The following is a 27,222-nucleotide window of genomic DNA, read 5'->3' as shown; positions in this document are numbered from 1 at the left end:
CTACTTAACCACAGCATGACTATCAAAACCAGAAAACAGACGTTGACCCAGTACATCACTCTCCACATCAGCGATCCATTCAAGTTCCCCCAGTTGTCCTAATACTCCTTTTCATATAGCAAAAGGCTCTGCTTCGGAATCATACACAGCATTTCGTTGTTCCTTCAGTTTTCGTCAGTCTGAAACAGATCCTCAGACTTTCTTTGAGTTTCAAATCTTTAACATTTTTGAAGATTGAGAGCCAGTTATTTAGTAGAATGTCCTTCAGTTTGGGCTTGTCTGATATTTCCTCATGATTGGATTTCTCAGGACCACTCCAAAGTAAGGCTGTGTTCTCACTGCATTAGGAAACATATGTTTTCCATTTGTACAATTACTGGCAATGAAGATGTCAATCACTTGATGAAGGCTTATCTGCCAGGTGACTCTTCTCCCTCCCCCCACCCATTGTCATTAATAAGTATTTCGTGGGGAGGACCTGGACACTATGTAAATATCCTTTTCTTCACCAACTTTCAATTTATTAGTGGGTTTATTTGTATCTAAAGGACTGGTGAGTTCTTATTTTATCAATAGGTTATGATTTGTGATGATCGCTATTTGGACGTCCAAATGGTGCCACGTGTGGCTAGAAGGAGCCCGTGCGGTCTGGCTGTGTCTTTGTGACATGTCCCCATCATTCTTTGGTCACTTCCTTGCTTTCTGGCACAACAAGACATTCCAAGCTTGTTTTGTACTGTCTTTGCCCCTAAAAGGAGCTCTGGGTTCCTTTTAGTGGAAAATGGAACGTGTTTTGAGAACGAGTGTATTTGCTCATGTGCATTTTCCAGACTGTTGTTGTGACAGTTTCTCTCTGCTGCTTCTCTCCTCATTCCTTCCACATGCTGTGGCTTTCCCACCAGCGCAAGGCTCCCTCCCTCTTCTTGCTCCGCCTCTACAGGGCCCATGCTGTTTCTCTGTTGATACTTGGAAGCACTAACTCTGGGGAACAAGCAGCCACAGGATGGCAGCCCCGTGTCCTGAGAAAGGCTGGCCTGCTGTTGGCAGGCATGCTGGACAACCCACTGGCCATGGTTGGAGAAACCTGGCTCGGTGGGGACTTCTGGATACATGACCTCAGTGAGCTTAAACATCCGAATGGGTGTGAGTCATTCCCAAGCTCCAATGGCTGACTTCCCCTTTTACACTGTGAGGACAACTGCCTTCTTGTTCAGCTTTGCCCAGGATTGATTTCCTAAACTCTTCGAATTTTGAGGGTTGTAACCACATCTTCCTACCTGGCATCCTTTCTCCTCTAAGAAGGAAAATGTGAAAGGCCTGACTAATGCAGCCATCCTGGTTCCTGCTCAGCCTGAGGACTTTCAGCCCGACTAGCCCATGGGGCCAGGCCAGCTGGTTCCCTCAAGCTTGAGAATGGAGGCTGGGGGCTGACCCCTCACACTGCACACTGGCCTGCCGGTCTGCGTCCCAGCTCCCACCTCCTTGATCTCCCATGACAACCAAGATGTAAGCATTCAGATACTTTCATTCCCCTCCTTGGGCTCTCTGTCCTCTGTCAACCTTCCTTTAGGTTCTTTTTGCTGTGGACTTTTTAAGCGTGACTTTCCACACTCCCCCATCCCTGGATTTAGTGAAGTCTTGAACTACACGTGACTAACACTTCTGTCCTTCATTCCAGCACCTCCTAAGTGGACTTGGGCCCTATGTAGCTATCCAGGAGGGGAGACACCTGGCCTATGGGCAACTATTCCAGAGGCCAGCCAGAGGCTCTTGACATGTCTGGGGAGAGGGCTTAGTTTTTCTTTCACTGAACTAGGGGAAAGAGGGAGAGACAGGCTGTGGGGAGTGTGAGGTCGTGACGAGGAGCTGGAGCCAGCAGTCATGTGGGGCCATGTGAAATTTTAACAAGTGAGGAACGAGACTAAGAAAGAGGAAAGGAAGCTGAACAACAGAGAGAATAAGGGAGGCCATCACATGAATGAAAAGTGGAGAGTAAGCTACCTTGGTCTCCAACATCTTTCTAGAAATAAACGTCAGTTCATTCAAAGCCTAGCTGCATGTTGCTTCTTGTTCAGAGAATCTGTCTGATCTCTATATTCTTAGAATAAGCTGCCCATTTTTTTTGTGCTATTTTGAGTGGATTTCTGTTTGTTGCCATCCAAAGAGCCTTTCTTGAACATTCTTTCTTGATGGCTGCATTGCTTTCAATTTCTAACCAGTGGAGACTGTTCTCCCATGCCCTGGGAGAAGGGTCAGTGTCCCTCTCACCCCACAGTGCTACTTCCCAGATGTTTCTGCAACACTTTTTAAAACAAACTCTCTGTCTTTTTAGGTTCATGTCCAGCATGAGGATGTACTATCCTCTTCCCTGTCATCCACTCATATCCAGACACTTTCCTAGGCTCCCTAATAAATGTAGAAAGTTCTCTTCTCCTGCCTTCTTCTCTTGCCATTATCCTGGGCAACCTCAGTGTCCACATGGATGACTCATGCACTAGGTTATCCCTATAATCCTCACCATATCCATTCAAAAATAATGAAAACAACATATAAAAAATGGTACATCTCTTATAGCTTAGGAAATACTTTCCCAGTCATAATTTCATTCTGTTCTGATTTTTGAACTCTACTCCCAAAGCCACACCATAGACTAATCCCCTTATAGCTGCCTCACTTCCCAAACCTGGATGTCTTCATTCTCCTTTAATGAGGACAATCTCTTGGGCTCCATTATTTTCCTTTAGTTTCTCCCAATAAGCCTTCTCTTAGGATTCATCAGAGCCTCTGTCTTTACTCTTCTGGAATCTCATAGGCTCCCAGCTCCCTTCCATTTCCTCCCCACTCAGCCAGGATCCAATGCTTGGCCTCTGAAGTGCTGCCAGGAAGCTGGATCCAGCTTCTGTTGCCCCAGCAGATCTCCACCGCGCTCACCTTGTCCATCTGGCTTATCCCCAACCCCTGCTCTTGATACTCAGCCCTTTATCACTCAGGTGTGTCATTCTCTCCATCCTTTCTCCCTCTCCCTTTCTCATTTCGGCTATGTCCTAAATGCCATTTAAAAATATTTTATTAATTCTTTGTTAACTCCCCGTCTCTATTGTCTTCTTCTTGATCCCAGCCCTCCTTCTCCCTGCACTCTTACTCACCGCGCTCCAGTCTCCTCCAGGATGTGACCACATCCATTTTTCCTCTCTTTCTCTACCATCTCAGTGTCAGATCCCCTGCTCATTGATTTAAATGGGTGGTGAAGTATTTCTATAGAGACCAACCCTTCTTCAGTCTCATCTCCCTGAAGCTCCCATTCATCATTCTCACCCCTTGTTTAGAGCTTCTACTCAACACTCTGTCACACATTCCTTCTTCAACCCTCCGAATTCTGTCCTGACAGAACCTCCTTTTTCAAAGGAAAACAATGACTGCCCAATTTCCTAATTCCAATTTGACCACAAAGCCCTGGGAAGTCTCCTCTTTTGGCCTTCATGACACTCTTTCTCCAGATTCTCCTTGAAGCTCTCTGACCCAAGTTTTCCTTTGTCACTCTTTAAATGTGGGCCTCTCCCAAAGTTCTCATCTTGGTCCTGGAAGGCCTTCTTGCTTTGCTTCCCTCCCAGCACCATGTCATTCTCTCCCACAGCTTCACCCACATGCTGGTCACTTTCCCCACCCACTTTGACTCCACCCCATCTCTTCTGAGGTCCTGACCTAAATTTCCAACTGCCAGTGGGACATTCACTTCAAACTTGTCATGTCTCCCACTGAACTCAGAGTCTTTACCCTATAAGTCACCCATCTTGTGTACATGACACGAACAACCAGCCATGTACATAGAAACCTTGGAGGGTGACTTCCCACATTTCATCAATAGCTCATGCTGCCAGGTGGCCTTGCAGTTTGTGTCCATTCTGGAGTTCAGGGCCTCCCTCTCTCTCCCTGCTCAACTGCCATTACCAACTTCCTGGTTCACTTCCCTCCAAACTCCTCTTTTTCAACCTTAAACACAGAGATTTAATCACCCCATTTCTGCCTCAGAGATAGTACTGGTTCCTCATTGTGTACAGGGAAAGGCTCAGACTCCTTAGAAGGGCAGTCGAAGCCCTCCATGGTATCCTTGGCACATTTCCCACCACACCCTCTGTGCCCCTCGCTCTTGCCACATGGGCCTCCCTGTTGTTCCCCGAACCTGCTTTTCTTTATCCCAGGGCTCCACTTGCTATTCCTCCTGTCAGGAAGATATTTCTCTTCATTTTCTGCCAACCCAAATCATCCCATAAGACAAAACTCAGGTCGATGGTCATCTTTTCTGTGAAGCCTTCTTTGTTCCTCCCTGGACAGTAGTTGCTTCTCCCATTTCCCTCAGTGGGTTACTTCCCACACTTAGTTGACTGTGCCTTGAAGTATAATGAGTTAGTTTTGTTTCTGTCTGTGAATTCTTTAACAACAGCTGTTTATTGAGTAACATGTGTTCTTCGTTCTTATCATGTCATTTAATATTTACCACAGCACTTCGATGCAGTACTGATATCGCCCTTTGCCAAGGAAGGAACTGGGGCTCAGAGATGTTACATTTCTTCCTGGGGTCACACAGCTGGTAAGTGGCAGAACCAGAACCTGAGCCCGGGGCTGCTTTACCCCAAAGCTCAGTCTCTTCCCCAGCCCAGTTGTTCCCAATCTTCATTGCACATTGAAATCACCTGGGGAATCTTTCAAAACTGTAGATTTACCCAGACATTCTGATGGCATTGGTATGGAGCACAACCCAGACATCTGGGTATATGGTTTTATTTTCCTAGTTGCCCAGGTAATCCTAACACGCAGCAAAGCCTGGGAAACTCTGCCCTCGGCTCTTCAGCATCCAGCACACAGTGTGCTTAATGTATGTTTGCCCTAATATTGTCCCCGAATGCTTTTCTGCTCCACTGGACAATTTTTCCCTAAAACCTAAGGTTGGCAAAAAGTCTAAAGCAAAAACAAGCAGAGAAAGAGATTAATTATCTGCTAACATGAGCCCCAAATTCATTTCCAACGAAATTTTCCAAATCAATATAAAGAAATTAGCACAGGCCAATATTGTTTCAACTAATTGATCCTCAATTGCCTTGCTTTGGGGAGAGACGCGCCTCCTCCTCCACACCCTCCCGCCCCTCTTCTTTGTCATCACTCAGCCGCGGGGGTTGCCATGACTTGTCTCCACAGACTGACCCCAAGGCAGAGCCTACCTTCTTTGGAAGTGAAGTTGAGACGTGGCAGGGAAAGCATGAATAGAAGGTGTGGACCATGGCAACCATCAGGTCACACTCCCTGAGTCCTCGTGTTGTTCTGTGGCAGGCTGTCACAGCCATGTACTGCCCTAGAAATTGCTGGAAAAAAATCTCACTGTGTCGGTCACTCCCCATATTGCAATGACTATCCTCTATGCATAATTTAAGGTTATTTTATTACAGTCAAATATATGGAAATAATTTGAAAACTGTACTTTATAAAATGCTTTGTCCTATTTAAGACTTATTTATAACTTTTAGTATTAGATTCCATCAATGAGGAAACATCACCTGATAAAACTATGCTGTGAATTTATGTGAACTTCCTATCTAATTAGTAGTATATGCATTCTTATCAAATCCTATTAGAGCTTGTGTTCTGCTGCATGTAAGAAGCAAACAACAGAAGACCTTCCAGCATCTGTGAAGTCCGGGACACTCTTATCAGATGTTTGTTGGATTCAGATGTTGATCATTGCTAGTAATAATCTAGAACACATGAGAGATACAGACATCACTTATGCTCAAAGCTTGGGATTAATTAAACCATTCATTCACTGAACTTTATCTGGAGTCCTCCCTCCCTGAGCACACATACATACAGTGTAATACAGAGCTAAGTACTATTTGGAGCCCAGTGACTCACACAGGAGTGTTCCTTTATAAAGATGCCTAAAGCTAAGTTAAAGGGTCTCAGTTAAATGATATGCTAAGGCAGTAATTTAGAAGAGGCTACCGGGCCTCAAATGATTGAAGGCCAAGTGAATGGTACACGTGGGCCCTTTGTCCTAGCGAGCCAACAAGAGAACCAGGTGGAGGGCCTGCCTTTAACTTTTGGACCTCAGCATCTCGAAGATAAGACGAGAGTCGTATCAGAAATTTATTTCCAAGGTCATCCCATCTCTCCTCCGTGGTGAGTCTGGGGATCTGTGAGAGTTCGTGGGATGGGGTGGCCGTGGAGGCTTTCTGGCAATGAGGTGTGTGTGTATTCAACTTGGAGGGGGGAAGTGTTGGGAAGAATATCAGCCAGGCACCCATTCGTAAAGGCATGCCATACCAGTAATGTTAGCAGACACAATTTAATATGAGGAATTAGTAACCAGGTTCTGGAGGACATAAAGGGCACTCAGGTATTTCAGAGACAGGAAGTGCAGGAAACAGCAACCGTCCATAGGGGTAGAGGAACAAAGAGAAAAGGTTGGATTAGAAATTAGAAGCCTGGAGAGGAAGTCTCAGAGCTGGTACAGGGGTCCTGCCCGGATGCTGCTCGTGCCTCTTAGAGCGCAGTGAGGCTGGTCCGAGGGTGTGGGGAAAACCTGCAAATGGCCGAGCTGCTGCTGCAGGAGGAACTGTTGCTGCAGGAGGAACTGTCGCTGGAATGACCCCCACAGGAACGTCCAACGGGAAGAAAGGCCTTGCAGTCTCCCTGTAGCGCCTCCTTCTGGAAGAGCTACGAGGAGCAGCTTGCAAAGCAGGACCGGTTTGCAGCCTCAGCCCTCGGCCCCCAGCCACGCGCAGAGGGGTGAGTTTGAGACTGAGAGACGACAGTCTAATGACCAGTCCTGGAAGGAATGGGAACAGGGTCGACCACAGGCCAGGAAAATAGTTCAAGCAAACTGGTAATAGTATCTACCAAGTCCAAGTGTCCACTATGCATAGTTTCACCCACTTACTCATTAATCCTCAGGAAATCAGTATTGTTATTCACCTGTGGCGAAGGTGAAGCGCCCTAGCCTGGGGTAAACAACACCCCACACTGACCGGGCACGTGAGGGCAGAACAGGGATCTGCTCGCAGGACTGTCCGATTGCAGAGCTCCACCCTTCACAGGATGCACAGTGTTTGCTCAAAATGGGCTCGGTGCATCCAAGCAGCCCGGGGTAGTGTGACTAGAAAAGTGGAGATTTGGAAAGGTGATTTTTGGCTAATTTGTGGAGGGGCAAGGGATTTGGGCCTTTTAGGCAATGGGAACCAGTGAAAATTTTGGAATACAGCAGTGAAATGGTGGAAACTTATTTTAGAGAGATTTATTTGGATTGAGCAAGATGATTTGAAGAGAGAGGAATCTGGGCCAGTGAGGCTCATGATGAATTACAGTAATTTAGAAAGGAGGTGATAGGGGCCTCGGTTTGGGTGGTGGCAATGAGAAAGAAAAGGCAGAACTATGTGGAAGGAAGAATGAACGGGAATGGAGAGACACAGATATTGCACAAAAAGTAGAACTCAAAGATAATTCTGAAGTTTTGGGGTGTAGATAACTAGCAGAATAATAATACTGCCTTTCGAAACAAATTCTGGGGATTCTGGAATGCTTTTCCTTTAAGAATGTGGCCTCTGCCTGGGCGCACTGCCCCATCCCCCAACAACCGTGACAGCATGGCGCCCCAGTGCTCTGCTGCCTCATCCTGGATTCTCATCAGCAAAGTCGATAATTTCGAATTGAGAGGTAACTACTTACTGCGTAGTCAGGGAAAATATTTGACTGGAGATGAGGAACTGGATTCTGTCAGCCTGTTATTGCTGTGGATTTTACTTTTTTTTTTTTGTATATGGAACGCTTCACGAATTTGCATGTGATCCTTGTGCAGGGACCGTGCTAATCTTCTCTGTCTGGTTCCAGCTTTAGTACATGTGCTGCCAAAGTGAGCACGCTGTGCATTTTACTTTGTCCAACTTGTGGCTAAGAGAGTTTATTAGGATAATGGATATCAGTGGTTCTCTAACTCATACTCATCATAATCACTGGTGGAAATTTTAAATAATACAACACCTGGACCCATCTTCAGAGTATCTGATTTCAATTCATCTAGGACGGGACTTATTATTTTTTTATAGAGGGTGGGTCCCCTGTGGGGTGGGCCCAGCAAAAAGGGGGGGTCCTGGAAGAGGGGTGGGGCATGGTGGAAGGTGTGGTCAGGACCTAGTCTTTTTTTTTTTTTTTAATTAGCATCTCTGATTATCTATTTGAATGCCTCTTCACATGCATTCTCTACGGACCTCAGGGTTTCACTAATGCAAGCCCCAGGCCCAAGGGTTGTCAGTGCAAGAGAACTCACCCAGAACAGTTGACCCCATTAAGGAAGGTGGTGAGCATTTTGCAAGATAAAGTGGCCAGAGAAGAAAATATCTCTGTTTACCAGAAAAGGCACAGCCTAGTAAGCATTTTAGATTTGCATGGCTTCAACCAATAAAAACTCATTTAATATTTTTAATCGAATGTGGGTACCGTGGGGATCTCTGAGAGGGATAGATTTTGCATATGACTGCAATTTTTAGATGAGCAGCACGTGATCCCCCAATTCACCAAAGGGTAGGTACTAAAGTCAGTACTTAAGGCAAAAGATAACCAACACTACCCTTGAAATTCCCATAAGGATATGAAGGTGGTAGAGCTCGTTCCCAGTTCAATACAGTTTTCCCTCTAGTGTTAAAACAGATTGCTTCTTCTCTGGGCCCTTAAGAGATGGTTGGTTTGTGTTTAAAAAGGACTATTTGTACCTAAAAACAATATCTTTAATACAAACTTCACACCCAGAGGGCTGAGAAGCTTAAGTTGAGAGAGGCTCTGGCTTAGTAGCAAGGAAGGTATGTGAAGGAAATTTTCAAGTTGTCACAGTGGGAGGGTTGGCCTGCTCCAAGCTACTCTATCTTACCTGAGGGCAGAGGGCCCGGACAAGCTGTCTAGGCCGCTGTATCGGGGTACCATAACTAGTGGGTACAGGAATGAAGACACAAGTCCGTCTGGAGCAGACTCCTTCCGTTATGAGAGCAATCATTTGTGTGGCTAGTCTTAGTTATGTGAATGTAAAGGCACTAGACTCTCCTTGCCTAGGAAAAAGATGTAACAGAATTTTATAAAACGTTCTGTGGCTCATCAGTTTGCAAAAAGAGCCCTGGAGGCTTCTGTAAGGGAGTGGATGCAAGACCTCATGCTCTTCTTCCTGAGTTGAAATTAGAGAAACCAGCTTTTAAGAGTGTGGCCCTAACCATCTGCTGGCAAGGGAGGCTTCCAGATGCCCCAGAGGGGAATTCCTCATGACAGAATCTGCTGGTGATACAGGATGTACAAAGAAGAGTTCTCGAAAAACATATAGGTGAGACTGAGGAACCTCCAGACCTAGCCGCTAAGATGTGTTGTCACTCTTCGAGAGCAATGGCTGACTATGTGAGTGAACACGGAGAGCTTTAAACTTGGAGCCCAAGCATGAGCTTTGGGTTGGGCAGGGATCTGGCCCAGCAGGGTATCACCTGATACTTGAGCCAGAGTCCTTGTAACTCCACAGGATTCGTGTTCAGTGATGACACGATACTTTTAAAAGTCACAGAAGCAAGAATGCCCATAGGCCGAGGAGACTCTCCAGTTATGCCGTTTGGAAGTATCGCCCCACCTGGGCTCAGGGAGTCCCTGGGATTCTTGGGCAATTTGAAGTAGGAATCCCAAGAGAGCCCCTGGATTTCTGTAAATTAGGAATGATTAAGCAATAACCAGGGGAAATGTATAAAGCTGATAAAGATTTGGGGAAATACAATTCTTAGTAACATGTTGATATTTATGTGTTTCAAGACAACCAGCTATCAGGGACCATTCGGCATTTGAGATCTTTTTGATCATTTATAGGAAATTGATCAGAATGTGAATTTCTGATGCTTTCATGAGTGGGTCATTTTATATATATAAATTGAAGGTATTATATATATATATAAATTGAAGATACTTCTTGAGCCACAAGAAGTGTAGAGCTATAGGGAGCTATAGATTATTATAGGAAATCAGAGTTTTGTTGACTTTAAGAAGTATTTAGAAAGTAATGAGTAATGGTCTTCTACTCTTATATTTTAGATAATATGGGTTATTTTCATTAGATTAACACTAAGAAGTCAATATTGTCATCTATTTGTGTCTCTCAGGAGCACTTCTAATTTTCCAATTGTAATCAACTCACAAAGTGTCCTTTGCAAAGGGTTGGCTCACATACTTATGCAGAGATTCAAAGCTAGATATTATCTTGATATGTACTGTGTATCATGCTTGATGGGACTTTTTTTTTGAGGATGTAAATCAGAAATTGCTTGCAGAACAGTTGAATTATTCACTTATTCTTTTATTTTAAAAGAATCCTAATTTATTGAATATTTGCTACGTGCCTGGTGCTCTATAGTAGAATCAAAAGTGAGAAGTAAAAGGGGAATTGGTGCAGGGAAAGGGAGGGAAGGAGGGAAAGGAAACAATCATAATCATCCGTGGCTGGTTTTGTACTAGAATTGTAGCTTTATAGATTAATTTTAGTAAAAAGTTGACAGTTTACAGTATTAGGTCTTTCTATTGTAATCTCTCCATTCAAAGTATCTCTTATTTCCATTACTAAAGGTTTTAAGTTTTTTCTTATAATTCTGCACAATCATTGTTGTTTATATCCAGATATTTATATTGCTATTATGAGCAATAGAATCCTAACCCGTTTCCCTACTTTTAATCTAAGTGCTCCTGCATCCACAACTACAAACCTATCCTCCTTTTAGATTGATTGAAGAGTTTTAAAATTATTTTTATTTCCTTAAAATAGGAAATTACACATTTTTGTCTCAATGGTTATCCTTAAAATTGAGACATGCTTACCTAACAATGCCTAAAGTTTATATTTCTTCCCTCCTCCCCAACAATATAAACAAGTTTAAAATGCTTAATTTTGGTCACTTCCTTTCCATCTTGATATTGTTACCAACACTTGATTTCACCTTTTTCTGTTACCAGAAATGAGTAATTCCTAGTTATTTTTATAAGTTCATTATTGTAAATTTCACTGCATGTATACAAATTTATTTGCTCAGCTTTTCCTCTTGCATTTCTTTTGGAAAATATTTGTTCTGAAGTTCCTATAGATAGGATCTGTTCTTGGTAGATTTGTTTGTCTGAAATTTCTTTATTTTACTCTTGTTCTTTAATGATCGTTCAGCTGGATATAAAGTTATAGATTGATTTTTTTTCAGGGTTTTGAAAATATGATTCCAGCGCCTTCTTGTTTTCCCATCACAGTTCTGGAAAAGTCTACTTTTGGTCTGATTTTCTTTTCTAGGTAACTTGTCTTTTCTCTTTTGTAGCTTCTGAAATCTCTTTTTCTTCTACTCCCTGCACTTTTGCAACAATATATTTTTGTGTGGATTTATTTTGTTTTGGAACTACTTGGAACTTTGCTTCTTGACATTGAAGATTTATATCTTTCATCCATTCTGGAAATTGTTCATCTTTCTCACTTTCTCTCTTCTTCTTTTTTCAAAAGATTTTATTTATTTATTTATTTATTAAAAAGAGAGAGAGAGAGCATGCGCAAGCAGGGGGGGGCAGAGGAAGAGGGAAAAGCAGACTCCCCACTGAGCAGGGAGCCCAACTCGGAGCTTGATCCCAGGAACCCAAGATCACGACCTGAGCCATAGGCAGATGCTTAACCAACTAAGCCGCCCAGGTGGTCCATCTCTCTTCTTTCTTTCCGAATTCCTGTTATAAGACATATGATGGACCTATTAATTCTACTTTTCCTGTCCCTCAACTCCTTTCATATGTCCCATTTTTTTTAGTATCTTGGGCAGAATTCTAGGTAATTTCCTTAATTTCCTTAGATCTATCTTCCGCTTCACTAACTCTCTCTTTAGCTGTATCTACTTTTCTGTTTACCAGTGAAGTTTTTTAAGGTACATTTAATCAGCATCATGATCAGCTATTACAGTTATCAATTAACAACATGTGAACAACAACAACAAAAAACTGCATTAAAACCTTCTGTTGGAATGCTTTTCACTTTTCAGAGAACAGAAACTAAATTATATGATTAGTCACAAATACCATCCTTATTTTTTTTTTTCTTGTAGCAGTTAGGCTCTGCCACTGTGATTGACTGAGTTCACAAACCTATTGTAACCCATAGCTTTTCTGTCACTTCTCTGGCTCTCCTTTTCTGCAAACTTTTTTCTTGGCAGTAATTAAAATCTCTGCCACTGCTATAACTACTGGTGTTGCTTAGACACCCATAATGACCTTGGTTTTGTGGTTTGGCAAAGTACTGGCCTTCACCACCAAAAGAACCAGAAAAGTTTCCTTTCTTCATGGGTCCAGAATCTGAAGATTGATTGTTGTAATTGCCAAAGTTACTGTGGCTTCTACCACCTCCAAAACTTCTGTTATTACCAAATCAATTACTGCCATCATATCCACCACCACCAAAGCCATAACAACCCTGGAAGTTTCCTCCATGACCAAAGTTGTCATTCCCTCTAAAATAACCTCCACAACCCCTGCCAACATTTTAAGAACTACTTTGACCTACATGAGACACTGGCCATCTCTTGCTTAAGCAGGACTCTCATTACTTCACAGTTCTTGCTATTCATAGGATGGTATATCTGAATGACAGTCTTATCCATGGAGTTATGGTCGTAAAAGGTTATAAAAGCAAAACTTCTCTTCTTGTCACCATCCTCATCAGTAATGATTTCAATCACCTCAGTCTTCCCATGTTGCTCAAAATAATCTCTTACATGATGTTCTTCAGTGTCTTCTTTAATGCCACTAATGAAGGTCTTTTTCATAAGTAACTGTGCACCTGGTCTTGAAAAACCTTCTCTTGTGACACCTTCTTTGGTTCTATGACACTTCCTTCCATCTTGTGTGGTCTTGCATTCATGACTCCATATGCTTGCTCCACAATGGCTTATGTGACAAGCCCAAAGTTTCTAGAGTGCTTGGTGTTTAGATCTTTCATTGCTATGCAGTCTGTGAGTGTTACTCATATTTTTCAGTCTGCCACTGGTTATTTTGAAGTTCAAACCTTTAATGAAGAGCTTCTACAGTTCTTTGGGCTCTTTGAGAGATTCTTAATTATATATGGTAGTGGCCGTGGGAAAGAGTTTAACAGTGCTTCCTCAGTGGTAGCCGTAGGCAGAAAAAATCACTGTTTTAATAACAGTGGTTATATTTTTAATTACTGGATGTTCTTTTTAATTATTTTTCAAATATATTTTAGCTTTCTCTTTTTTCCTTTAAGTATTATGTACTATATTCATATGTATTATTCATTTTGCTTTTTAAAATCATTCCTAAACAGATTTGTTTTATAGTCTGTATATAGTAATTTTATTATCTGATATTCTTGGGAGTCTAAGTGTATGTTTTGTTTTTTATTTTCTGTGACTCTCAATCATGGTGGCTTATTTTGTACTGTGTTTTGTAATTTTAAATTATCAACTCAGATTTGGTGAAGTATTACATGTGAGAATCCTCTGCGGCCTGGTTGAAAATGTCACCCTCAAAGAGGTTTGTTCTTGTCTCTGCTAGGCACCTCAATCTAGAACTATTTTGTTTTTTTTTTTGTTTTGGGATGATACATTGGCTAGACAATTTCTGAAGTGTGCAAGTTATGTTCGTTCTAATATCAACCTAAACAAAGAGAGGCTGGTAGCTGTAAATGGTCCAGGCTATATATTTATTTTAATTAATTTTTTCCTACCCTAATGCCATTTCAGAGCAAACTAGTTCCCAGTTGATTCCCTGTGCTGGTAGTCAGAGTTTTTCTAATTGAACTTATTGTCCTCTGAAGGTTCTGACTTCATGTGGGAAGAGATGGGATGCTGTATCCTAATTCCAACTCCTCACTTCAAGAAAGCCCAAAACCCTGTTTCCTGCCCTGCCCTGGTCTTTAATTTAAAACCCAATCTGCTAGGGGCACCTGAGTGGCTCAGTCAGTTAAGTGTCTGACTCTTGGTTTCAGTTCAGGTCATGACTTCCAGGTCATGAGATTGAGCCCCACTTTGGGCTCTGTGCTTATTATAGAGTCTGCTTGAGATTCTCCCTCTCCCTCTGCCCTTTCCCCACTGCTCACACACTTTCTTGCTCTCATCAGTCAATCAATAAATAAATACCCAATCTTCAAGAGAGGCAGATTAAGAAGCCTGCACTGGGGGCACTAAGGCTTGAGTTTTCAGCATCCTCTTCATATTTAACCTTTGGAGCTTTCCTATATTTGAAGGTGGGAATGGGGAGAGTTTACTTATGTATTTTAAAGGATGCTTATTTTACCTATGTCAAATTTCTGAGCGTTTTGCGTCAGAAGGCTTCTTTTTAGGGTATTTAGTCTGCCATGTTACCAGAAATAGAAGTCTCATTTATATCATTTTCTTTATTCAGTGCTGTTTCCCCAACACTGGGGAAAATATTTGGTAGATGTAAATTGTGTCAGATATTTGTTGAATAAATAATTGTTAAATTAAGGAAGAGACTTGAATAACTTTTATACATTTTAAGAGAAAAATTTTGAAAGATAAGTTCTTAACCTCCAGGCAGCATTGGTAAGGGTGAGAATTTTAGGCCCAATTTAAGATCGAGGAAAGGAAAATGGCATTTGGGGATGAGTTGATTCCCCTCATGGTTGTCAATATAATCTACACAGGGAACTGATTCTGCTATAGTTGTTATAAGGAAAATGCTTACATGTCCAAGAAATAGGGAAATTGCTTTTGGACATCATCTCACTCTATTTATTGGTCCAAAAGAATGAATCACATTCTAGGCGGGATTACACTCTCTGGATTTTATTTATTTATTTATTTTAAGGACCACCTTCTCCATGATCTCACATTTCTTAGCAGCCTTCTCACAAATTAAAATGCATATCTGGGGACTTTTTTTTTCACCATGAATAAACATGTGTTTAAATCTATTCCAAACAGTTCTAGAATAATTGTGATAAATGCTCCACCCTTTCCCCTGACCCATCATTTAAGATTCCATTTAGACAAAGATTCTTTCTCACTCTCCTACACTCCTCAGATATTCATATAAGGTCTTGTCATTGGTTCCCTTACACTCTGAAGAGACTTACTTTTGCTAATTTGACCACCATCAGAAAAAATCCCCAACTACAAGATTGGATTAAGTGAAGTGTTGATTCAAGATCAATTAGAGGTCAGGGCCAGCAACATGTATTATTCCAGCCCTGCTGGATTGTTTTCACATTAGAAGGTAGAGGAAAGGTCACCTGTTGTTTCTAGGGACAATATCTAATAATCTAGGATTATACAAACCTCCCCAACTTGCTTTGTGGAGAGAAAGACCACCTATCCTTTATGTTAAATGAAGTGAAAATATTATTAACCCTAATAGATGCTAATATCATATTTATATGCACTTTGTACCTCTAAAACTATTTTAAAATACATTGTTACATTTGATTCAATTCTGAAAATTTTTTTCTTGGGCTTTGTTGCTAAGGAAATTTTAACTGTCTCTCTTCCTCAGTGTAAGTGGACAAGACTATTATGAAAACTATTTTTAAAAATTATTGACATGTTAATTCAACCTGAATAAAAGCATTAGGTAGGGGTTTGAGGAAAACTTAAATAAATCATGATTTATACCATGTTTGAGTTGGTTCATGATATTTTTAACCATCTTCAAATGTGGGTTGTATCTCCATCTGACAAGGAAAGTAGATTTCTTATGACCAGAAATCCCAGATTTTCTAGGAGGATTTAGAAGCCATTTTATTTTAAATAAAAGTGCTTTGTTAAATGAATAACTAAAAGTCACGTTCTGGTAGAACTTGGTTAAATGTGTATCTAACATATGATTTTTTTTCTCTGGATTGCATATAAATTTAATCAGAAATCATAGAAATATTTTGACAGTCTACACATTCTAATTTTTGTTTGGAAAATGTGGTCATTGAACCAACCAAGTCATTTTCAAGCTCATTGGACAGAATACTTCTGACTAAGTTTTAATCAGAGGATGCTCTGATATACTGGAAAGGACACTGGAGTGAGAGTTGGAAGACAAATATTTGAGTCCAGACCCTGCCTCTTATAAGTCTTTTTATCATCTTGGGCCAGTTACCAAATCTCTCTGAAATTTGTCTCATCTTAAAAAAAGAGGATAATCGTGTCTATATCTAAGGGTAGTTGTAAGGACTAAATCCAAGCGTGCACGAGAAACTGCTTGTCAGGTAAGAAGCAAAGGACACGTGTTCTGTGTTAGCCCTCCCCGAAGGTTCTGAGCAAGGGAATGTTTGTCTTAGTCCCTGCTGCGTTTCCAGTACTGTATGTAGCATAGCAGCTGACTCACAGGAGATGCTCAATACAGACTGATGGAATGAATGATAACTGTTCTTCCCTGAAGGTGATTCAGCGTGTTGTTTATATCACCGTCTGAACCATGAAATTTCTTTTGTTTTCCCATGAACAAGATATGGAGGTTAGAATAAATTATGTGCATTGTTCCTTCCAAATGTGACGTTCTATGATTCTATGAATCCTCACTCTCAGACTCTTGGAAGTGTCATGTAACCTCATTGATCTGTTGAAGTCTCGTATCCATATGACAGAACAACACAATTCTCAGACACCATTTAATTGTATGTCTACAATATACAAACCAGAAGGATAATCCTGACCCAATCACTTAGTCAGTTCAGAAAAAGTGAAAGAAAATCACCAGTGAATGAATGGTTAATAGCTAGAAGCATTCAAATTCATTTGTCTGTATAGTATACTGAGTAATATTCTTACTCCAGTTCCTAAGCCCTGTAGAAGAGGGAAATTTCTCATCTGTGAATCATGATCCTAATAAAATCTCCAAGGGCTGGTGTAAATACCCACAAAACACTGGTGCTTGTTATTTCCTGAGAGTTGCTGAGAAGATAAGCCATTGTTTATAGTTACAGCAATATGTAAGAAAATTAAACCCGTACTCCCTTCTTCTCCTCGTCCTCTTAGGCTGGGAATATTTGTCTTGATTAAGCATGATTCCACAATGACAACTCAGAGTTCAAGGCCTTTCATGAAGTCTTCATTACTATTGGAGAATAATGATCAAGGGACAGATGTCAAAGTTTATTTGGGTGGGTAGACTTTTGGAGACTCCAATTCAGATTTCGTTTTCTATGTTTCCTGCTATTTGTTCGGCTGGTGTGTCACCTCCACCTGTCACATGAAGCCCCGAAACATTCACAGATGGGTTTGCCATGCTCCCCAGCCTCTGCTGAAGTAACCAGGGTGAGCAATCTGGCTGACTGGACACTGGATGCATCTTCGTCATTTAATTATTTGAATTGGGTTTACGGGCAGTAATATGATTCCTCTCATCCGTGCAACTTAGGAAGGACTGCGGTGCTATTAAAATAGGATTGGGTGGACTGCCTGGGGAAATCCAGAGCCTATGATTCAATTACAGGGGCTTTCACAGGGTCAGTCACTACTCGGAAATTACAAAATCAAGTCAAGATCCAAAAATAGTCTAAATGGTAAACTGATCATGTTGATCAGATTTTAATCATGCTCTATTACCTAGAACTAGATCATAACATGAGGGAACAGATGAAGAGTTATTTGTTCATCGAAATGGTTTTGTCCAGTCTGTATCTCCATGGGCAGCCAAAAACATAAATTCGTTTGGGTCCATGAAAAATTGTCAGGTGGAAGAAGACTGGCTTTCCAATTCCTTCTTTTGGCCGGTTGTCATTGCCCCCAGTCTCTATCCAGTTTGGGTTATCCTTTGTTTAGTCTGCCATCCAGGCTTGTTTCTTTCTCCTCTCTGCCCATGTTGCACCCAGCTTGTGCTCTCCCCTTCCCGCTCTTCGCTGACACACATTGGACATCACTTGGGTTGCTTCGCTCTCCTAAAATTCCACCCGTACAAGGCTAGGGTTACCTGCAGTAGGGATAACTGGCAGTGGGGGGGGGGTAGGGGGGTGTTCAAGGATCAACCTGCAAATGATACCCATCCTAGTCTTAAACTGGAGGTTCTATTTTTTTTTTTTTTTGCCTGAAACTCAGTCTTTCTCCATGTTTCGGTGCCCTTTCTTTCTTATTGCCCTCCTCTCTGTCCTGAGAAACTCAAAATTACCCAACTATTTAATGCAGAGCTATAACAGTCTTACTCTTCCACCTTCCAGGCCTTATCTTGGGGCTTCTCTTTCCCAGTGAGCGTTGCGAAACTGAGGAGTTCCTAGGAAGACTTTTGCCTTCAGCTTCTGAAACCACACTAGTGTTTTTCCTTGCTAAGCTTCCATCCTTCCTTTGATTCCCTACAGTTAATGCCCATCCATGGAAACCCAGGAGCCTGGTGCTTTCCCACCCTCCCAGGACACATTGTGAACTTCAAGTGTCAGCCTGTCTTGTTCTGGCCCACACTGCTGAGGGGTTCTATGATACACCCATTCCAAAAGATTCCTTCCCAGTTAGTCTTATGCATTAATACCAAGATTTAATCCCATTAAACTATCACTCCCGGTGAAGTGTACCTACCTGAAAATGGCAAAAATGTATATGGATTGCATTTCAATAGAGGACTTGACCCAAAGTGTTACGTCAGTGGTTCTCAACTGGGAACAGTTTTGTCTCACACCTTGCTTCCTCCTCCCCTCACCGGGAACATCTGGCAATGTCTGGGGACACTTTTGGTTATCACAGCTGGAAAGCAGGAGCGTACCTCTGGCATCTAGTGTGTAGAGACAGGATTGCTTTTGAAGATTGTACAACGTGTAAGACAGTCCTCTCACCCAAAGGGTTAGTGAATAGGGAATTTTCATTGATAATGTTTGGGCAAAAATATTTGGTGAAATGTTCTTTGAAAAACATATGTAGACACATGTATCAACACACCTTCTGCAAGTCATCCAAGCATGGGAGTTTCCGAAAGGGACAAAGGAATCCTAGAGGGACAGCAAGCAGCCTGACAGTCGGGCCACCTTGGAGTACTTGATGTGCAGAGTCAGCTCCTTGCTTAGGCAGGTCACCCCAAAACAGTTCCTCAGGGAAGGGCAAATGTTGGGTGGATTTCCTTTGCTGCGGGAGAGTTTCTTTCCATTTTCCGAGCTTTCCCTACTTGTGTGTAAACAGCACCCACAATCAGGATACACAGATCTCAGCAAAGGGGCAAGGGATCTTGTATGTTTCTAATCAAGCTGAAAAAATACCATTTCAGCCAAAAGCAAGCACTTGCATGGAGTGTAATAATTCAGAGAGGTCAACGAGGGTGGGTCTAGCTGCTGTGGAGACACACTGAATTTAAAAACAGAGCCAAAGCGTGCTGGCACCTAGAGAGGGTAGGCACTTAAATGGCAACACAGGGTGAAAATGCAGAATGATTTCTCAATCAGGAATATAAGCCTTACCTGTGAGCTCACAAGAGTATTTATCAGTAAGGGAAGCCAACTGGCTTCCCTGAAAATCTTCACAAACTTGAAAGCCACCTCTTGATGAGGTTGTGTAGGAAGCATATTCCTGAGGAAGACAAGGGAATAATTCCCATAACCTGCAGGGATTTCTTTCCACCAGAGGGTTTGGCAAGACTATCACAAGTTTAAAATAACAAAGTCAACACTGAAAATTCACTTTATTATGTTTTGATTTCGCAAAAGATGTAGACTTGTAAATAACAATAGTTCTTTGTAACAATCTGCGTGACACTTTTATTAGCTCGTGGAAGTGGGAGGTTTGGTTAAACAGGAATCATGTGAATATCAGGGGAAGAAAAACTACAGTTGGAACAACTATGATTTAGAAAAATAATAATCATGTTGGGCTTTGCAAACCACCTGTCACCTTGCTGATCCCCTGAAAAATGTAAAGAACATTCTCATGGATGAGTGAAAATTTTCTCTGCCTAGGTAAGGAGAAGGTCAAAATAAGCACGCCCTTGTGAGCTTATACCGGTGGATTGTTTTTCAGAAGGTCAGCACAGACCTAACAAGAGCAATTTACCAGCTTTGGAATTGGCGAGGTTTATTTGTTAAGAGTATGCTTCTTACTCTTAAGATAAGGAAACCCAGGTTGAAGTACAGTAAATAGACACAAAAGAATGGTTCTGGTCGATTGGACACCTCTCTGAGCCTTTATTTGGAGAGCAGGCAAGACGGGGAGATGAATGTTCTTCAGCTGAGCGAGACACCACCAGCCCCAGGCTAGCCTTTAATAAATGAGCAGTAATAACAATATCTTGGCCTGAAAACGCCAGCGAGGACAAGTGCATGTACGGTCGTGTTGGGTGCCTCCGAGGGAGCCCTGCTTTAGGTTTTGTAGAGCTGATGTGAGATCCCTTAATAGATTAATCAGGCTGAGAAATGTCAATGTGAAGCTAGATTTTCTGACTTTAAAGCTACTTTCTTTGAAAAAGAAATGTGATACCTAACGTTTTCGAGCTTCTTGATAACTCCAATGGAAAGGAATATGGTTATGACAATCGAGAACATCTCTTGACATCAACCTTGGAAGCCTCGTGCAGAGCTACACGACAGGTACGACAGGTTCGGGGAACGTGAGCAATGGCCTGAGGCCCTGCCCCTCTAGGTCTCCTGCTGTCTTGGGAAGTAGGTGCTGGGAAGGGACAGGGAAGCAACAGTGGAAGGCAGGGCAGAGGTTACCCGCGGAAGCTGAAAAAGCCGCTTTGCGCTGTCACCAAGCTCAGCCAGTCACATGGCAACAGCCACCTGGCTCTTCCCCTTCCCATCACCCGACCCCATACAGAATATATTGCCATTTGGTAGATCCTTCAGGGATGTTCCTTTCAGTCTGGCAATATCCAGATTATGTTGGGGCCTCCCACCCGGAGGGGCAAAGAGCCCTGGCTGAGTGTGGTCATGGCACTTAGGGCTTTTATGTGGGAGCCTGTGTGTGAGAGGCTGTCCGAGGTGTAACCGGGATGCACCCTGACCAAGCATGCTCACAGAGCACAAAGATCAGTCCAGTCCAGTCTTCCAAACTGCAGGCCAGTGTAGGGAGGCACGTTTATTTTGAAGAAGACAACTCATTTGTTAAGAGTCAGAGTCGGGTGCAGATGATATCTTTATTGTAGAAAACTCCGCTGAGATGGTCAAGCTCTATTGTGTTGGAACTTTTTCAGCGATTGCAGAACATTAATGGGCAACCCCTGGGGCCTAGAAATCTTTCTTTTATCATAAGATTTTCATTGAGAGGGAATTTGTAAGGGATCTGAACTAAATGGATTCTTTCATTTTGTTTTGGGTAATGGGTGCCGTACATTCCCTTAAGAGCCTCAGATAATCAAGAGCTCAGTATACCCTAGAATCAAGGCCTATTGATCCTCAACCAAACCCTAAAGAAAAGGAGTTGGAATTTATCTTCAGCTCTTTTTAAATTTGTTTTCCCCAAGAGTGGAGATTTCCTCTTTCAGAAGTAAAAGCAGATAAAAATACTTCATTCTCTTATCACGCCCTCCATGATGACCACACCCACTGCCACTTGCGATGGCTGCCGTAGTCTCCCTTACAGATCAGAAAAGTTAACTCAGGTTTCTATATGGATATGCCCTGTGCCCTTGCTCCTTATCAAGAACGATGCATCTCAGCATGAAATGAAAGTCAGATCAAAACATCCCAACAATTAAAAGAAATCATGACCATCCCCTTTGGATGCTAAAATGACTTAGAATCCACTTGGGTTAATTTTGAGACAAACTAGATAAAGTGCTTGGCTTTCCTGATTCCTCTGTTTGCAATGGAGATTGGGGGCAATCGCAGTAAGTGCACACAGGCTTTCACCCCTCTTGGTCTCAGCTGCCCCAGATACAAACTGGAGGGAGCTGAGATGTCCTCTTAGATCCTTTCCATTTCTAAATACACTCGTGGATTTATGATTTCATAGTTCATCCAGCAGGCTAATGGCTGTGGGACCACTGTGCAAGTCCCCTCACCACCACCCCCAGAAAGGCATTCACAGGCAGCTGCAGTGTAACTAAGACAGCCCACCTGCCCAGCCTTCCCACTCACCCCCAAAGGCCCACACTGAGCTCAGAGCAACTGTCCCGCTCCACTCTTCCCACCTTCTGAATCCATAGGATAAAAAGAGGAAAGAGCTACTTTGGAAAAATCAGATGACAAATTTTGGGGTTTGGGAGTGAAAGAAAGGAGATGAATTCTGTCATTTTGATGAGGGTTAGGAGGCAAGCAATAATTCTGACAAAGTACTCCGGCAGGCTATTGTCCGTGAGCTTCAGTCTAGACGTCCTGCTGCAGAGCAAGGACGGAGAAACTGAAGACCAGGCTCTCAATGAGTGAGCGAGTATCAGTCACTGGACACCAGATGCATAGAATAGAACATCATCTTAGTAAATGTGAAGAGACCACATTGAGAACCAGAACCTAATTGTACCGACGGGATGAGACATAACTTCAGATATTTCGCCTTTCTTTCATTTAATATACGAAATGGGGCGGCAGCGTCTGTATTTTCCTTGGATGTCATCTTTTGGCTCATGGCCAAAGCCAGCCATAATTTGCATGTTGATGTTCCCATAATTACAGCTGGGTCCATAAAATATAATCTCCAAATGATGATTTGTTTGCAATATAATATACTAAGGTTGCCAACTTTATAAACAAGGCTCTGTGTCATTTGCTCTAAGCTATGGTGTCTTGTCATCTTGTCAGCCTCAGATGAACACAATTCAATATGACAGCTCTTTCAAACGTGCTTGAAGGGTGATGGGTACAGCTGATGCGCTTGGCACATGTGGCCAACTCGTTCTGGGCATCTGTTCATGGTGAAGGCTGTCCAGGCGTGACTTAGCTCTGGAAACCTCTCTGTCAGCATGCTGGTTCCCTGATCTTGTCATCCTCAAAGTTTTCTTTCTCAAAGCCATTTCAACTACAAAATTCCAGGGGTCACATGCATCATACCAGATAGGAATTTTATTCCCCCTTTTCTTCCTTATCTGTACAGACATGTTTTCTGATATTCCACTCACTAAGTTATTTTTCTCCATCTTCCCCCAATAGATACAGAATACTGCCAGATCATCAATCTTCTTTTAAATTCCTTTCAGATCCTAAGAAGGAAGTCTCCTTCCCTAAAGCTTCTTTATATCAAGCAGACAGTAATGCAAAGCAAGTCCTTTCTGAGGCTCTTGCTATTGTAAAGATTCCAAACTGTACCGAAGGACACCGGTCCTGTCTGGTCACACCAAACTTTAATATGGCAATAAATGCCTTGAAAAATATGCATTTAAACCAAAAGTTCATTGAAAGCCATCGTTCTCCAGGCAATTACCAATCAGCCCTGGAGGGGGTGGCTGTGAAAATCACTTGATCAGGCAAAAGCCTTGCTTGGTCTTTTCAAGATTTAAAGTTAATTCAATGGCAGTTGGTCCTGCTGTCTTTACCCTCCAGAGAGAAGTATAGAGTTTGGTAACTGTGAGCATTTATTGTGAGACACAGAAAAAGCTCCTTTGGGACACTCTTTTCCCCTCTGGCCAAGTGCTCCAGAAAGAGGAAACGTCTAGGTGGGTGGAGACGGGGATCGGCCCCCCGTCCCCCCCTTTCCCTCCGAGCTGTCTGTCCTGACAAGGAAGAGGTGTGCCCCCAGAATGCTGGCAGTCGGGGAGGATAAGGCATGCTTTATGTGCGGCATGTGGCCCCCGTCCTGTGGCCCCCGCGGCGGGAGAAGGAGCTTCTGTTGAGACAAAGGTCACATGCCTTAGGAAATAGCTCCCCGAGAAAACCCCGAGGCCCAGTGTCCTTGCAGACCCGCCAGAGTCCTTGCAGGAGGGAAGGTGGGCGGGGCCTTCCGCCGGCGTCATGTGGGAGCCGCCCAGTCAGCGCTCTTGGGGGCCTTGCACGTGTGCACGTCCAGGGCCTCCAGACAGTCCTGACAGCGCACGGCACAGCACCAGTGGAACTTACACTCGCACTTGGTCATCCGGGTGACGCGGGAGGTGTCGTAGCCTCTCCCGCAGCACATGACTTCGCAGCTGTCCATGCCACGGGAAGTCAGGTTGCACACGCGGCCTGCTGTCCCCGGGGAGCCTGGAAGACAATTGGGGGAGGAGTCACTGAGAAAGCGTGGGCGGAATACAATACGCCTCAGGAGGGGGAGAATCCCTCCTCCAAGATGGCGCCCGGCGGCCCAGGCCGGGTCTGTGTTCCCTGGCACCGGCCGCAGCGAGTGTAGCCGTGCCCACGGGGCCAAGTCCGGGAAAGACGGATGCGGAACTTTGGACCTGCCTTGGGCAACTTAACTCTAGTGCTCCCACTTTTGAGCTGGATAAACGTTTCAGTTAACACCTACCCAGCCTTGGATTGGCGGACCGCTGAATGGGCAAGGCCAGATCAGAACGGAAGAAGGATCTATCCTAGCTCCCTCTCACCTGCCCTCAAACCACATCAAAGGAGCAGTGACCCAGCTTAGTGCTCTCAGAATTCATCAGGGTGTGGAACCCTCAAAGGGAGGGGATTCTGTCTCCGCAGACCTGACGACGCTGCCTTATTAGAAGGAGGCGAGAGCTCTGGCACTGAAGGGGAGGTGTGTAAGACCCCGAGGAGGAGGCAACACCAGCTGCTTTACCTCGAGCGCGGCCGTCCAGTGGGCCATCTGGATGTGCGTGAGGCTCCTGGTCGAAGCCAGGATGCTAAGCCTTCAGTGAACGGAACTGGCATAAAAACCTGCTAGGAGCTACCAGCAGAACATTGTCTTAGTTATGTAAGGTAAGGTTTCCTAAATGGCAATTCATTTTTATGTATTTGTTTTTGAAAAAGCCTGTCAAAGGTACGATGCCTCTTCACATGTTCTATTCCCAGGGAAGCATCCAGAATTCTTTTACAAGAGCATTATCAGACAACAGAACAAAGTGTAGTGGGCCTTTGTGGAGCGTTAGCTCAGCCCACAGGATCCTTTCTGCTGCTTTCTCTGGCACAGAAACGGGCACTTGGCAGCCATGTTGAACAACATCAGCTGCTCTGCTGGTGGCAGGTGATTGGACAGGTGTGGGGACCTGGCTCGTGCTGGCCAATCAGGTAGATTTCCCTGGGGATTGGTGGTTTTGCTGGAGCTAGGCGTTCTCGCCAAATAGACATTGAGTAACCACTGGCAGCCATGCGGTGTGTAGGCAAGTGGTCTACAGAGAGAGAAGAATGAGGCAGATGTGCAGAGACAGCGAAGAGAGAACATGGAGAGAGGATGCTGCCCAGATCCTGGACTGTCTTCCTGAAGCTGCTTCCATATCTCCCCTAGGCCTGGCTGCGTTCCAAACTTTGGGTTCCTAGAGATTCTGTATCCTTACTATAAATTTCCCCTTTCAGCTTAAACCACTTCGGTTTCTATTACTTGCAATCAGCAATCCTAAATAATTGACAAACTGAGAGAAGCTAAGCTCTGTATTTAAAAAAAAAAAAATGTCAGGATGAAAAAGACAGTGACTTTATTCATTTTTAGTTCCTCTATCATTTAACAAGGAATTTCTCCTGCTTCATAACTCCTGTCCTGCCTCGTGACTTTCTGTTTATCACAATCCAAACTGTGTTCCAATTATCTACATAAATGTCATGTTGCCCTGCCTGTCAAGAATGACCCGGGAAGCAGCCAGGTTCCAGCAGGGCGTGGGGTGGAGAGGAGGAGAGGGGTGGGCAGAACTCATTCTGCGTGATCAGGCCCCTGACAGCAGGAAGACAGGCAGGGGATTTCATGATGACAGGAAGGATGACAAAGGGCTGGGGTCAGGGTGGAGGGGGGGGTCAGCCAGGGATGGCCGGGAGCCTCTATGGTGCTGAAGAAGCACACAGTTAGAAGAGGCAGCAGCTGGGGCTGGACTCGGGTCGATGGTCAGGACAGGGCTCAAAATTACTGACTGGACAAGAAGGACTGACCACCAAATACCGCCTTTTAACAGCATGCCCATTATTTCATTCAGCAAACATTTAATGAACACAAATTTGTAAGACACTGTGCCAGCTGTTTAGAGTTTTGGGTAGTGGTGGTGGAGAAATAAAATAATTAGAATGCACTTCCTAGTCTCTGAGAACTCATACTATGATGAAGAGATTAATATGTAAAGAGATACCTCCAGTACTTCAAGATAACCATTCCATTTGCTGAAGACCAGATTCTCTAACCTCCAGGAGAGTTTTGTGCAAAGCACCACTGCAGACAAAGCTCACGATCGTAGGATGAGGTCATTTAGAGCTTGGACACATCAGGGTTCAAGCCCTAGCTTTTGCCATCTAACAGCTACGTGACCTTGGGCAAGCTATTTAATGTCATTAGGTGTCAGTTTCTCCCCTTGCCAAACTGGGATGGAAATGGAGTTCCTTCCTCACAGGGCTGCGGTGAGGCGGGAATGAGATCCTGCATGAAAAGCACCTGGCAAATAAGGGCTCAATTAATGTCACCCTTCCATTCATTTAGCTGGTGTTTATTGAGTGACTACTATGTGCTATCACAGTTGTGGGAGCCTGGGATGTAGCAGAACAAAATAAAGATGCTGCCCTGAGGAGCTTGAGTTCTAGAGGGAGTGAGCCAAACCTATTATAATAATGATGAGTGCTATTAATATCGGTAGCAGCAAACAGGATCAGAAAAGGAGCTGTTAACAGCACAGTTTTACAGAGGCGGCATCAGAGATAGGATGGAGGGGAGAAGTAGAGGATCTGAGGGGAGAAGGGGGCGAAGGGCATCCCAGGTAGGAGAGAAGCTGTCAGCAGACCCCCCGGGGCGTGTCTTTGGGCCCGCAGAGTGGACGGTGGCACAGGCGCAGGGCAGGCAAAGGGCCCGGAAAGGGAGCCGGGCCCCGGTCTAGGGCCTTCCTGCCTTGCTACAGTTTGGGTTTTATTCCATGATGAGTGGCAAGCCTGTCCAGATTTGTAATCAGAGGAAACCGCGTCGGAATGACAAGTCTGAAACGGCTTCTTGGGACAGGGAGGTATCCTTGAGGCAGCTGGATTCGTCCAGGAGATAATGAGCGTAGGACAAATACGTGATGGGGGAAAGGGGGAGGATCACTAGGACTTGGGGACTCACTGAATTGGGGGGAGGGGGTCAAGTAGGAAAAGACTGAAAACCATTCACTTGGCTCAACACGAAGGAGGTAAGCGGTGCCCTCCGACGAGAGCGGCTCCAGCAGAAGCACACGATGCGGCAGCGATCGCGGAGTGGATGGGGGCGAGGGTAGGCGGACACGGAGTGTGGCCAG

The 27,222-nt window shown here is 43.7% G+C and overlaps 1 protein-coding gene and 1 non-coding gene across 2 annotated transcripts in view; both read right to left on the bottom strand.

Moving 5' to 3' along the window:
- Positions 1-7,801: 7,801 nt before the first annotated feature.
- Positions 7,802-7,908, bottom strand: LOC123789721 (U6 spliceosomal RNA). The gene has a single exon (XR_006778886.2). It is a non-coding gene; the product is annotated as a U6 spliceosomal RNA (small nuclear RNA).
- Positions 7,909-19,621: 11,713 nt separating this feature from the next.
- The window catches only part of WNT2 (Wnt family member 2), a 46,077-nt gene continuing 38,476 nt past the window's right edge, over positions 19,622-27,222 (bottom strand). The window contains exon 5 of the mRNA XM_045792781.2: positions 19,622-24,064. Within this exon, the coding sequence (XP_045648737.2) occupies positions 23,835-24,064 (230 nt within the window). The 3' untranslated portion in view covers positions 19,622-23,834. The remainder of the gene's footprint in view (positions 24,065-27,222) is intronic.

Source organism: Ursus americanus, chromosome 3, assembly GCF_024610735.1.
Source record: "Ursus americanus isolate L20-20 chromosome 3, mUrsAme1.1.p, whole genome shotgun sequence".
In the NCBI taxonomy this organism is placed as follows: domain Eukaryota; kingdom Metazoa; phylum Chordata; class Mammalia; order Carnivora; family Ursidae; genus Ursus; species Ursus americanus.
The sequence above is the reverse complement of the archived record's forward strand: the minus strand, read 5'-3'. Positions and strand labels throughout refer to the sequence as shown.